Consider the following 12,842-nt stretch of genomic DNA (forward strand, 5'->3'; position numbering starts at 1 on the left):
TGAGCTGCATGAGCTGTTTATATATTTTGGAGATTAATCCTTTGTCCGTTGATTCATTTGCAAATATTTTCTCCCATTCTGAGGGTTGTCTTTTCGTCTTGTTTATGGTTTCCTTTGCTGTGCAAAAGCTTTGAAGCTTCATTAGGTCCCATTGGTTTATTCTTGTTTTTATTTCCATTACTCTAGGAGGTGGATCAAAAAAGATCTTGCTGTGATTTATGTCAAAGAGTGTTCTTCCTATGTTTTCCTCTAAGAGTTTTATAGTGTCTGGTCTTACATTTAGGTCTCAAATCCATTTTGAGTTTATTTTTGTGTATGTTGTTAGGGAGTGTTCTAATTTCATTCTTTTACATGTAGCTGTCCAGTTTTCCCAGCACCACTTATTGAAGAGACTGTCTTTTCTCCATTGTATATCCTTGCCTCCTTTGTCATAAATTAGTTGACCATAGGTGTGTGGGTTTATCTTTGGGCTTTCTATCTTTTTTTTTTTTTTTTTATTATGTTTATTTTTGGCTGTGTTGGGTCTTCGTTTCTGTGTGAGGGCTTTCTCCAGTTGCGGCGAGTGGGGGCCACTCTTCATCGCGGTGCACGGGCCTCTCACTATCGCGGCCTCTCTTGTTGCGGAGCAGAGGCTCCAGACGCTCAGGCTCAGTAGTTGTGGCTCATGGGCCCAGTTGCTCCGCGGCATGTGGGATCTTCCCAGACCAGGGCTCGAACCCGTGTCCCCTGCATTGGCAGGCAGATTCTCAACCACTGCGCCACCAGGGAAGCCCTGGGCTTTCTATCTTGTTCCATTGATCTATGTTTCTGTTTTTGTGCCAGTACCATATTGTCTTGATTACTGTAGCTTTATAGTATAGTCTGAAGTCAGGGAGTCTGATTCCTCCAGCTCCGTTTTTTTCCCTCAAGACTGCTTTGGCTATTCAGGGTCTTTTGTGTCTCCAAAGAAATTTTAAGATTTTTTTGTTCTAGTTCTGTAAAAAATGAAATTGGTAATTTGATAAGGATTGCACTGAATCTGTAGATTGCTTTGGGTAGTATAGTCATTTTCACAATATTGATTCTTCCAATCCAAGAACATGGTATATCTCTCCATCTGTTTGTATCATCTTTAATTTCTTTCATCAGTGTCTTATAGTTTTCTGCATACAGGTCTTTTGTCTCCCTAGGTAGGTTTATTCCTAGGTATTTTATTCTTTTTTTGCAATGGTAAATTGGAGTGTTTCCTTAATTTCTCTTTCAGATTTTTCATCATTAGTGTATAGGAATGCAAGAGATTTCTGCGCATTAATTTTGTATCCTGCAGCTTTACCAAATTCATTGATTAGCTCTAGTAGTTTTCTGTTGGCATCTTTAGGATTCTCTATGTATAGTATCATGTCATCTGCAAACAGTGAGAGTTTTACTTCTTCTTTTCTGATTTGTATTCCTTTTATTTCTTTTTCTTCTCTGATTGCCATAGCTAGGACTTCCAAAACTATGTTGAATAATAGTGATGAGAGTGGACATCCTTGTATTGTTCCTGATCTTAGAGGAAATGCTTTCAGTTTTTCACCATTGAGAATGATGTTTGCTGTGGGTTTGTCATATATGGCCTTTATTATGTTGAGGTAGGTTCCCTCTATGCCCACTTTCTGGAGAGTTTTTATCATAAATGAGTGTTGAATTTTGTCGAAAACTTTTTCTGCATCTATTGAGATGATCATATGGTTTTTCTTCTTTAATTTGTTAATATGGTGTATCACCTTGATTGATTTGCATATATTGAAGAATCCTTGAATACCTGGGATAAATCTCACTTGATCATGGTATATGATCCTTTTAATGTGTTGTTGGATTGTGTTTGCTAGTATTTTGTTGAGGATTTTTGCATGTATATTCATCAGTGATATTGGTCTGTAATTTTCTTTTTTTGTAGTATCTTTGTCTGGTTTTGGTATCAGGGTGATGGTGGCCTTGTAGAATGAGTTTGGGAGTGTTCCTTCCTCCACAATTTTTTAGAAGGGTTTGAGAAGGATGGGTGTTAACTCTTCTCTAAATGCTTGATAGAATCCACCTGTGAAGCCATCTGGTCCTGGACTTTTGTTTGTTGGAAGATTTTTAATCACAGTTTCAATTTCATTACTTTTGATTGGTCTGTTCATATTTTCTATTTCTTCCTGGTTCAGTCTTGGAAGGTTATACCTTTCTAAGAATTGGTCCATTTCTTCCAGGTTGTCCATTTTATTGGCAGAGAGTTGCTCATAGTAGTCTCTTAGGATGCTTTGTATTTCTGCGGTGTCTGTTGTAACTTATCCTTTTTCATTTCTAATTTTATTGATTTGAGTCCTCTCCCTCTTTTTCTTGATGAGTCTGGCTAATGGTTTATCAATTTTGTTTATCTTCTCAAAGAACCAGATTTTAGTTTTATTGATCTTTGTGATTGTTTTCTTTGTTTCTATTTCATTTATTTCTGCTCTGATCTTTATGATTTCTTTCCTTCTGCTAACTTTGGGTTTTGTTTGTTCTTCTTTCTCTAGTTCCTTTAGGTGTAAGGTTAGTTGTTTATTTGAGATTTTTCTTGTTTCTTGAGGTAGGCTTGTATAGCTATAAACTTCCTTTTTAGAACTGCTTTTGCTGCCTCCCATAGGTTTTGGATCATCTAGTTTTCATTGTCATTTGTCTCTAGGTATTTTTTGATTTCCACAGTGATCTCTTGGTTATTTAGTAACGTATTGTTTAGCCTCCACGTGTTTGTGTTTTTTACGTTTTTTCCCTGTAATTAATTTCTAATCTCATAGCGTTGTGGTCAGAAAATATGCTTGATATGATTTCAATTTTCTTAAATATACTGAGGCTTGATTTGTGACCCAAGATGTGATCTATCCTGGGGAATGTTCTGTGCACACTTGAGAAGAAAGTGTAATCTGCTGTTTTTGGTTGGAATGTCTTATAGATATCAACTAAATCTATCTGGTCTATTGTGTCATTTAAAGCTCTGTTTCCTTATTTATTTTCATTTTGGATGATCTGTCCATTGGTGTAAATGAGGTGTTAAAGTTCCCCACTATTATTGTGTTACTGTCGATTTCCTCTTTTATAGCTGTTAGCAGTTGCCTTATGTATTGAGGTGCTCCTTTTGTTGGGTGCATATATATTTATAATTGTTATATCTTCTTCTTGGATTGATCCCTTGATCATTATGTAGTGTCCTTCCTTGTCTCTTGTAACATTCTTTATTTTAAAGTCTATTTTATCTGATATGAGTATTGCTACTCCAGCTTTCTTTTGATTTCTATTTGCATGGAATATCTTTTTCCATCCCCTCACTTTCAGTCTGTATGTGTCCCTAGGTCTGAAGTGGGTCTCTTGGAGACAGCATATATATGGGTCTTGTTTTTGTATCCATTCAGCAAGCCTGTGTCTTTTGGTTGGAACATTTAATCCATTCACGTTTAAGGTAATTATCGATATGTATATTCCTATGACCATTTTCTTAATTGTTTTGGGTTTGTTTTTGTAGGTCCTTTTCTTCTCTTGTGTTTCCCACTTAGAGAAGTTCCTTTAGCATTTGTTGTAGAGCTGTTTTGGTGGTACTGAATTCTCTTAGCTTTTGTCTGTAAAGCTTTTGATTTCTCCATCGAATCTGAATGAGATCCTTGCCAGGTAGAGTAATCTTGGTTGTAGATTCTTCCTTTTCATCACTTTAAGTATATCATGTCACTCCCTTCTGGTTTGTAGAGTTTCTGCTGAGAAATCAGCTGTTAACCTTATGGGAGTTCCCTTGTATGTTATTTGTCATTTTTCCCTTGCTGCTTTCAATAATTTTTCTTTGTCTTTAATTTTTGCCAATTTGATTACTATGTGTCTCGGCATGTTTCTCCTTGGGTTTATCCTGTATGGGACCCGCTGCACTTCCTGGACTTGGGTGGCTATTTCCTTTCCCATGTTAGGGAAGTTTTCGACTATAATCTCTTCAAATATTTTCTCTGATTCTTTCTCTCTCTCTTCTCCTTCTGGGACCCCTATAATGCTAATGTTGTTGCGTTTAATGTTGTCCCAGAGGTCTCTTAGACTGTCTTCATTTCTTTTCATTCTTTTTTCTTTATTCTGTTCTGCATCAGTGAATTCCACCATTCTTTCTTCCAGGTCACTTATCCGTTCTTCTGCCTCAGTTATTCTGCTATTGATTCCTTGTAGTGTAGTTTTCATTTCAGTTATTGTATTGTTCATCTCTGTTTGTTTGTTCTTTAATTCTTCTAGGTCTTTGTTAAACATTTCTTGCATCTTCTCGATCTTCGCCTCCATTCTTTTTCCGAGGTCCTGGATCATCTTCACTATCATTATTCTGAATTCTTTTTCTGGAAGGTTGCCTATCTCCACTTCATTTAATTGTTTTTCTGGGGTTTTATCTTATTCCTTCATCTGGTACATAGCCCTCTGCCTTTTCATCTTGTCTATCTTTCTGTGAATGTGTTTTTTGTTGCACAGGCTGCAGGATTGTAGTTCTTCTTGATTCTGCTGTCTGCCCGTTGGTGGATGAGGCTATCTACTGTTCTGTCATTCTTGAGAGGCAGGTTTACGCAGTGGTTAGTGTGGTCTTGGCTTAGTGTGGTTTAAGTTCTGGCTCTGTCCCTACTAACTGCATGATCTCAACAGGCAAATTAACCATCTTGGACTTCAATTCACTCATCTGTAAAATGGGCATAATTACAACTGGACACTCCTTATAGAATCGCGATGAACATTAACTTAGTTAATACATACAAAGCATTATGAACAGTGCCTGACACTTAGTAAGTGCTCAGAAAGTTCTAGGTATTCTTATCTTTACCTACTCATTAGAACAGTTCTTTTGAAGGTCACCCTGTGTTAGTTTCCAATTAGGTTGTTGAAAATGATAAAAACGCATACCATAGGAAATTCTGAAATACATTAATTTCTTTGAATTCAATCTACCTTCCCGCTAATTAATCCAATGGTGGCAGCTTCACTATGGGTGATTCCAAAGGTTAAAGCTTATTCTCTTCACCAGTGTAGCTATTTATAAACTGACTGAATAGACTTTTCTTCTTTTAATAGCAGATTAACTTTCTTCAGGACTTTGGTTCACGTTCCCTAAACTTGCACGGGTAGGATGGGAAAGGGAGGATGGACACAAGAGGAGGAGCTGGCCCACACTTCCATGGGCAGTGCCCGGGGGTTGTCCAGTTCACCTGGGGATCACAGAGACCTGGCTGCATGGTAGGAAACTGCAAAAGAATTCTGCTGAGGGGGCAGCCCATTGTCCCCTATAGGGGATGTTTTAGTTGAGGAAAACTGTTTAGGCAAAGATGGCAGGACTGAAACAGGTATGAATCATTCAAGTTCTCCTCCTGTTTTTGGTGGTCTAATCACTTGTTAGAATCATGATGGCTCACCCAGAAGTGACCCAGGAGCACTTTGGAGGCCCTGGCGACTACCCTCTGGTCTTTTGATCTCCATTGCTATTCTCAGGAGGCAGAAGACACTCCAATAAGCGGTGTGATTATAATGTAAATTAAACCCATTAGGAAAGACACAGGCTAGAGCTCACAGAGCCCATGGATTTTATTCCCTTAAAGTGTCCCCTTAGAGGTACTGTATGATTATTCCAACAATGTTGCCATAACTATTTTATTTTTTGGAACTACTTAAAAATTTTTTTTTAATTTTTAATTTTTTTGGCCATGCTGCATGGCATGTGGGATTTTACTTCCCAGACCAGGGATTGGACCCGTGACCCTGCAGTGGAAGCACGAAGTCCCAACCACTGGACCACCAGGGAAGTCCCTGGCACTATTTTTGAATATCTATGATGGTGGCCCTCATCTAACTTAGAGGTTGGACCCTTTCTTTTTAAGTATGATTTCCAAACAAATTTTGTTATTAAGGTAAGATGAATGCTTCCAGACTGGTTAATACTATTTTGGCAAAAATTAAGATGAAAACTTGGTTATGAGATTAAACGAAGTTTAAGCTGCTCCTGACATGCACTCCCCAAAAGGAATTTTAAAAGTATGTTGAGGAATGGCAGCATCACCTATGCGTGTTAACAATTTATTTGATAGACTTCAATTTGGATGTTTAAGTTCTGTTGTACTTGATTAAATGGACCAACTAATCCAATAACAAACTAACCAGTCAACTAGCCAAAGCTTCGTTAACTTATACCCACGTCTTGGAATCCCCAGAGTAGATGCTTTCTGCCTGGACCACAGAGGAGGGTTTAAAGAACTTTCTCCTTGTGCTTTTCCTGTCCCGGCTGCACTGCATTGCACCTATTCCATGGCCACTCACTTCATCTGCGATGCACACGCCTCCCCGCTCACGCACCAGCTCGAAGGCTTCCTTTAGAAACCCCTTTGGGTACTGGACAACGCCATTCACCCCCTGCAAAAGACCAAACCAAGAAGACCTAGAGTAGCAGTACAGCCCTTGAAAGTACTAAAAGAAAATTGAAGACGGGTCATGATCAATATTAGCATTAGTGATACCAGCAATTCTTAAAACAGTCTCTAGAACTGTTTCAACTATGGGTGAAAAGAGGGGCCGTTACTCTTATGCCATGCCTGCTGAAAAAGGATGCAAGCATATTCTTTCCTGAGAGTAGAAATAAAGTAGATTAAGGGGATTTAGTAAGATTATAGAAAGGCTCCCCCTGACAGTGTGGGTGATAAACAACTAAAAATTGCTGGGGTTTTCTATTTTTACAGATTTAGGGATTCGATAGTTTCATGTATCTCTCTGTTCAGTCTGGGAGTGCAGGAGATGGTTTTTTCAAAGGTCCACTGAAAACCAGCCCCCCCCCCCCTTTTTAAGGGGACCAATGGAATGAATTAAGTTTGGAGAGGGACATAGCAGTGGTCGCTTAAATAATTTGGAATTCTCTAGAATGTATGAGTTAAAAATCTGATAATTTAGAACTGAGCTCAATTAATGTTTGGTTAATACACTCACTTGAATCGGCTCTGCAAAAAATCCAGCAATTGATTTGGCCACAGAAGTGCTCAGAGTATCTTTGAATTGTTCAATATACTGGTCTTTAGCTTGGCAGCAGTCTGCAACAAACAAACAACAACAACAACAGAAAACACAGCATTTGAAGATGTGAGAATGGCATCCAGAAGAATGGGGGGAAAACAGAAAAAAAGAAAACAGGACAGTAAATTGAATAGAGTCCCTCAAGATACAGTAAACCAGAATATGAGGATATAGGTTTCTGAATGTTCTGAACATTCTGTCAGAATGACTCATACTTTGTTTCGAGCAGCAAGACTAGCATAGCCACAAAAGCATAAACAAACCACTTCAATTGTTTCCATCTGGAGAAGCAACGCTCCAAAGCATCATTGAGTCTGGTATAGATAGCTGTTTCACCTAAGGATACTGATCCTCTCAACAACGTAGATTTAATTCAAATGTAATTGCTGTGTGGATTTAATCTATTTGGAAATAACTATGTTTACCTTTCATTGATACTTAATCTGATGTACAATTTTAAAGCTACAAAGTATCTCAGTCTTTATGGTTAGTAAATATGTTTATATAGCAATCAGAATTCAGTCTAAAGAGGCATGTACTACAGTCAGATAACTTTCATCCATTATAGCAAGGCAGAGGAAGCTTTCTCCTCTGGAATACCAAAGGTCCCAGATCAAGTACATCCATATATGACTGAACCTTCAGAATTTTTATCCACACCTGTAATTTGGTTCTAAACAGCATCACATAGTCTCTGAATCTAAACCCACATCCATGGACAGCAGAAGAGATGCAGAGAGAGAGGTGGGTGTGATGGGGGGATTTCTGCTGAAAGCAGTCTGGGAGGCAAGTCACCTTCTACCATCATGATGTTTGCTTAGAGGCATGGATGCGATCCTGTCTCCTGAAGGCTAGAGATGAGGAATGGAAACCTTCAGTTATCGTCTTTGAAAGTGAACCATAAATAAATTTTATATTGAATACTTAGCTCTTCATTAAAGAGTGGGAAAAACATGACCTGGCCCCAAACATACTTTCAGACTACATGCGATGTTTGGGAAAGCTTGCTTGACAGAGTTACCTGATCTTTAGTTAGTTGGAATTGAGGGCTGGGGGTTTGAAGAAGGAAGTAATGAAATGAATAGCAAACCCAGAAAGTACATTTTTTAGCATCACTATGTTGTATGATGGGTAGGATAGAGTAGACAAATAAATCTGTGCCCCTAGAGGTTGAAATTTCCTATTATTATTAAGAAAGGAAGAGAAAACAACCTAGGATGACCCTAAAGGATGAATTAGACATATGTTCAAAGGATATAATTTGGGAATTTAGTAAGATCATTTGTAACTAGAGAAATCAAAGGGTGGAGCAAAATCAACCCTAATGGCTTAAATTTGGACAAAACCAAACCGTGGGGAAGGTTTTGCTTGCACCTGCACTAGACCTTTCATAATTTCCCCCCCCACTGCCCACAAATTCAGTGATGAGAGGTCATCAACTGTCATTGGCTTTTCCCTTCATTTCGCATTTACTTCATTGGCTCATTGCTGTGACTTCAGGTCAGGTCGCCTCTGGAGAGAGACTTGGTGCTGTAGTGTCACCATGACAACATCAAGCGAGTGGAGAGGGGATGCTCTCCTGGATGTTATCCAAGCAACAGAGTAGAGAGGGAAGAGTTTTCATTTTAGCTGGTGGTAAAGAGAGAGTTAAGCAGAGTGAGATGCCAAGAAAGAACAATTTTTTAAGAAAAAGGAAACTTGTCTTGCAAAAGGAGAAGGAGAGATGACATGATCGGTACCAGTTTTGGAACATTGTGGGGTAGTGGGTTGAGAGGTGCTTTTCATCACAGGTTACATCTGAAATTCAGGGAGTGGAATGACCAGTGGGAAAGAAAAAATCCTGAGGAGGGGGTGGAGGAAGGGAATGAAATCTACCACATAAATACCTATATTAGGCTCAAAAATGGATGCCTATGTGGGGAATGACGACATACTTTTGAGGTGAAAAAAAAAAGCCCCCAACCAAGAGTGGCACCTGGATGTGCCCACTGAATGAACTCTAAGAGGAGTGGAGAACTGGAACCTTCTATACTCAGAATAATTCACACGTTGGGATGCATTTATAAACATATATGAATATGCCTTTTTACAGCAAATACCAAACTCTTCTCAGGCCCTAAACTCATCAGAGGAGGCTGAAGTCCCTTTCTGTATAAAGATATGCTATCAGTCTTGTCTCTTGAAGACATGCATTAAGAAAACAGCTGACTTCAGACTTGCCAAAGACCACAGTTCCGAGAAGCAGAAATGTCTGTCCGTCACTATCATTTTACCTCTAGAGGCCACTAGAGAGATGACCCTGGGGCTCTGGTATATTCCGGTTGGCCTGAGGGAGAGAAGGCCTCAGAGAGGGAGGGACACGAGCTGAGAGGGCAGGAAGTGGCCATGTCTCGAGGGCTTCTGCTGCTTAAGCTCTGCGCTGGTGCTTTTGACGTCTGTGAGGTTCATCCAACCGATCTTAGTTGTTGGTGCCACGTGGATATGAGATACAGGCATGGCTGTACTTGGCATCGCTATTGTCTGCCTGCCTCTACAAAAGCTCTCTTCCTTGGTCTCTTGAAGGCCTGGGATGAGGGGCCATGGGGGCAGGTATTGCCGCCTCCATTTCACAGATGAGAAACGGAAGCAAAAGATGGAATTTTGCTTGCAGCTGAACCACGGTAAGGCTAAGAGTCCAACCCAGGGCTCCTGACTTCATGTGTCTCTTCAATCCTGGCCAGCAGAGTGGGAATTATTTTTAAGCCTGGGTTCCTCCTGCTGGCATATCGGTGTGAACAAGGGTGGTCATGGCTGGGGAGCACTGGCTTTGAGGGCAGAAGAATTGCGGTCAAGTCCTAGCTCTCGGCCTCCTAGGTGTGGACGTGTTGCTTCATCTTTAAAATGGAGAGTGTGAAAGATAGCTTTAAACTTCCCTATGGTTTTAAGTTCTGTGACTATAACATCTTGTTCTAAAGCTCATTCTTTCATCCTCCTACCTCCTTATTGCCATTATCCCATCTGAATTTTAAGCTGACTGTGAATTTTCTTCCTTTCGAAGCTGATTTTTGAGGCTTCCATTTGCATTCTTCCTCTCAGCCCAGTGACTCACCCTGTTCCATTAAAGATCTCTCGGCTGGAGCGATTAGTGATTTCCTTCAGCACTGCTTAGGGGCCGCTGTCCAAAGGGTGCTGCCCTGGGATGACAAGTGCGAGGTGGGGCTTGCTGATGAGCAAAGAACAGATGCTGTCTCCACGCCTCCTCTCCCTCCCGTGAAGAAGAGGTAAAGAATGTAATAGCAACGTGCTTGATGAATAGTGGCTTTCCTTGTGAGGACGCCTTTACAACTTTTGAAGAGATGTCAGCAGCCTTCAGGAATGGTTTTCTGTTTTGACAAAGGCTCTCATTTTGGCTGGTATTCTGAGTCCCTGGGGAACTTCCTGACTGGAGTTTTGAGATTTCTAAATGTTCTTTCCCCTTTCCCCTCCTCCCATTGGGAATTGGTAAATAATCCCTCAAAAAAACCTTGTTTTCTTTTAAAATTGGCAGCAGAGCTATTGCTGGGAGAGCTAAGAGAGCACCTTTAGTGAAGCACCAGGTGATAGTCTGTTTTTGGCTTAGCTCTGATAGCATGAGATGCTGAGATGCGTTTCCTAACAGGAGACAGATGCTCTGATGGTACAGTGGACGTTGGCAGAAGAGGTGTTAGTTCAGTGAGGGGTGATTTCCTAGTTGTATTTGCCTTGGCTTTCCCTTTCCCACTTTTTCAAATCTGTTCGCTCAGGAATGGTTCTGCCTCTCTCCACATTCCTTATCCCTCCTGACCTTCCACCATGTGCCTCCCTCCCTGCCCAGCTGGACCTGGTGCACAGCTGCATTTCCTAATTGTTTGCACTGGAGAATCTCGGCAGTGGCTTCCTCCCCAAGGGCCACAGAAAACATCTGGGCACATCGTCTGCAAATGACAAAAGAGGGAGTTTAGCAAGACGTGAACACAAGACAGCAAATTTGGGGCAACCTATGGTACAAGTTAAGGCAAGAGGGCTTCTTAATTTGAAACTAAGATTCCTCCTTTACTCTTCTCCCACTTAGGACAAAAACCTAATATTCTGCTTTGAAGAGATAATTTTTTTCTTGGAAATCAATTATGAGGGCACTCTACAAAGCAAACTGATTTCAATGTCAGCCTGGAAACAATTTGCTCAAGAGTTTGGTCGGTAAGGGCATCTGAAAGAATAAGAATAATTAGGTATCTGATTCTGATGCTGAAAATGTGGAAACAGTGAGTGAGAAGAGAAGGTGAGTACAGGGACGACTCTATGGAAATTTTATGCATTCAAGGCTCTGGGAAGTTATTTCAGTGCATTTATTTGCAGTTTACTTGATTTTATTTAAAAGCAAAACAAAATTTAAAAAAACCTCTATCATTAATTATTACTCAGACTCTGAAGGTCTTCCTAAGAAACATTTCCCTTAAATGGTCTTTAATTCGATTAAGTCACATTGAGCCCCTGATTAATTATAGTTATATAATATAAGCTAGTTTGTATTAGTTTCTAGTCCTAATGCCTGGAAAATCTGATAAATGATTCCATACACCCAGGAGTTTTTAGAGAAATATGACAAAAATCTCAAAACTTACTGATTGGCAGCCCATCCCACTGGGGAGTTCCATCTTGTAGAACCCTACATTTGTCAAGCCAAGTGTGTAAGGACTGCATCCATGGTAGGCTCCTCTGCAGACAGAAAACAGTGGGAGGACTGGGTTAAGTTTACTTTTCTATGATCGCTGGCCTGTGGAACACTGGGTAGGACAAAAAAGAAAGTCCATGTAGGCTATTCAGGCTATGGCTCCTTCCCATAAGCAGAGATGAAAGTGGGCCCAGTGTCATATGGCAAAGTCATGAGCTTCTGGGGGTGCAGACCAATCATTCACTATTTGGCATAGGTCATAGTCAATGCCATACCTTTTTTTTAACTTTTATTTTTTTTAATTGTAATTTTTAATTTTTATTTTATATTGGAGCATAGTTGATGAAAACTGTTGTGTGTTAGTTTCTATACCATATCTTTAAAGTTAAAAAGCTGTCATGTCACCTTCTTCTTAATTCCATAGGAGAATCTATGACAAAACTGGGACTCCAAACTCTTGGTTACCTCAGTCAGGGACCCCTACCTTGGATCAGGCCAATTTGGATGGTGTTATCCAGCCATAAAATTCATTTGACTGACCCTACCCTAAAATCTAAAATTAGAAAAACACCCTGGGAAAGCCCCTCTCCTGCTCTAGGCTATATTTTAAAGATAAACGTTTACTATTGGGGTGAGTCAATGTTAAAGTTGAATGTTCCAAGGTGTGGTTACCTGAAAGAAATGATATCTGTGTTATTTGAGTGTGCTCTGGCCATCAGCATGGCTAGGTCATTGGCTTCTGAGCCACTGTTCAACAGGAAAATGACCTGGAGAAAAAAAAAAGACACATGGTCATGAGACACATGATTACCCAATTCATTTGAAATTGTTAAAGACAGTGTATCCCAGCCTCTGATTATTAAGGAGAGTTCCCTTCATACCAGCAGTCCCATCATTGAATTACTATATTAATTCTACAGCTATTCACTGCGCAGCTGCTAAGCACTAGAGATACAAAAATGACTAAGGGATTGTCGGAGTTGTGAAATATTCCAGATTTGCATTGGTTTTACCTGATGTTCTGCAGAGTGCTAAGATGGAGAGACTTGCTGAGATGTACAGTGGTTAGTGGCTGAGGGCATGTGAGGACCAGGTCTCTTGGTTCTTGAACCTGAACCGCCCCACCTGATTC

The 12,842-nt window shown here is 40.1% G+C and overlaps 1 protein-coding gene across 2 annotated transcripts in view; it reads right to left on the reverse strand.

The window, feature by feature from the left end:
* AGXT2 (alanine--glyoxylate aminotransferase 2) overlaps positions 1 to 12,842 on the reverse strand; it is a 47,589-nt gene that overhangs the window by 15,444 nt on the left and 19,303 nt on the right. For both annotated transcript variants that reach the window (XM_059919244.1, XM_059919243.1), the window contains exons 5-9: positions 12,383 to 12,477; positions 11,661 to 11,754; positions 10,880 to 10,973; positions 6,958 to 7,058; positions 6,298 to 6,390 (exon numbers count right to left, since the gene is read on the reverse strand). In XM_059919244.1, the coding sequence (XP_059775227.1) occupies positions 6,298 to 6,390; positions 6,958 to 7,058; positions 10,880 to 10,973; positions 11,661 to 11,754; positions 12,383 to 12,477 (477 nt within the window). The remainder of the gene's footprint in view (positions 1 to 6,297; positions 6,391 to 6,957; positions 7,059 to 10,879; positions 10,974 to 11,660; positions 11,755 to 12,382; positions 12,478 to 12,842) is intronic.

The sequence above is a fragment of the Balaenoptera ricei genome, chromosome 3 (genome assembly GCF_028023285.1).
Source record: "Balaenoptera ricei isolate mBalRic1 chromosome 3, mBalRic1.hap2, whole genome shotgun sequence".
Classification (NCBI taxonomy): domain Eukaryota; kingdom Metazoa; phylum Chordata; class Mammalia; order Artiodactyla; family Balaenopteridae; genus Balaenoptera; species Balaenoptera ricei.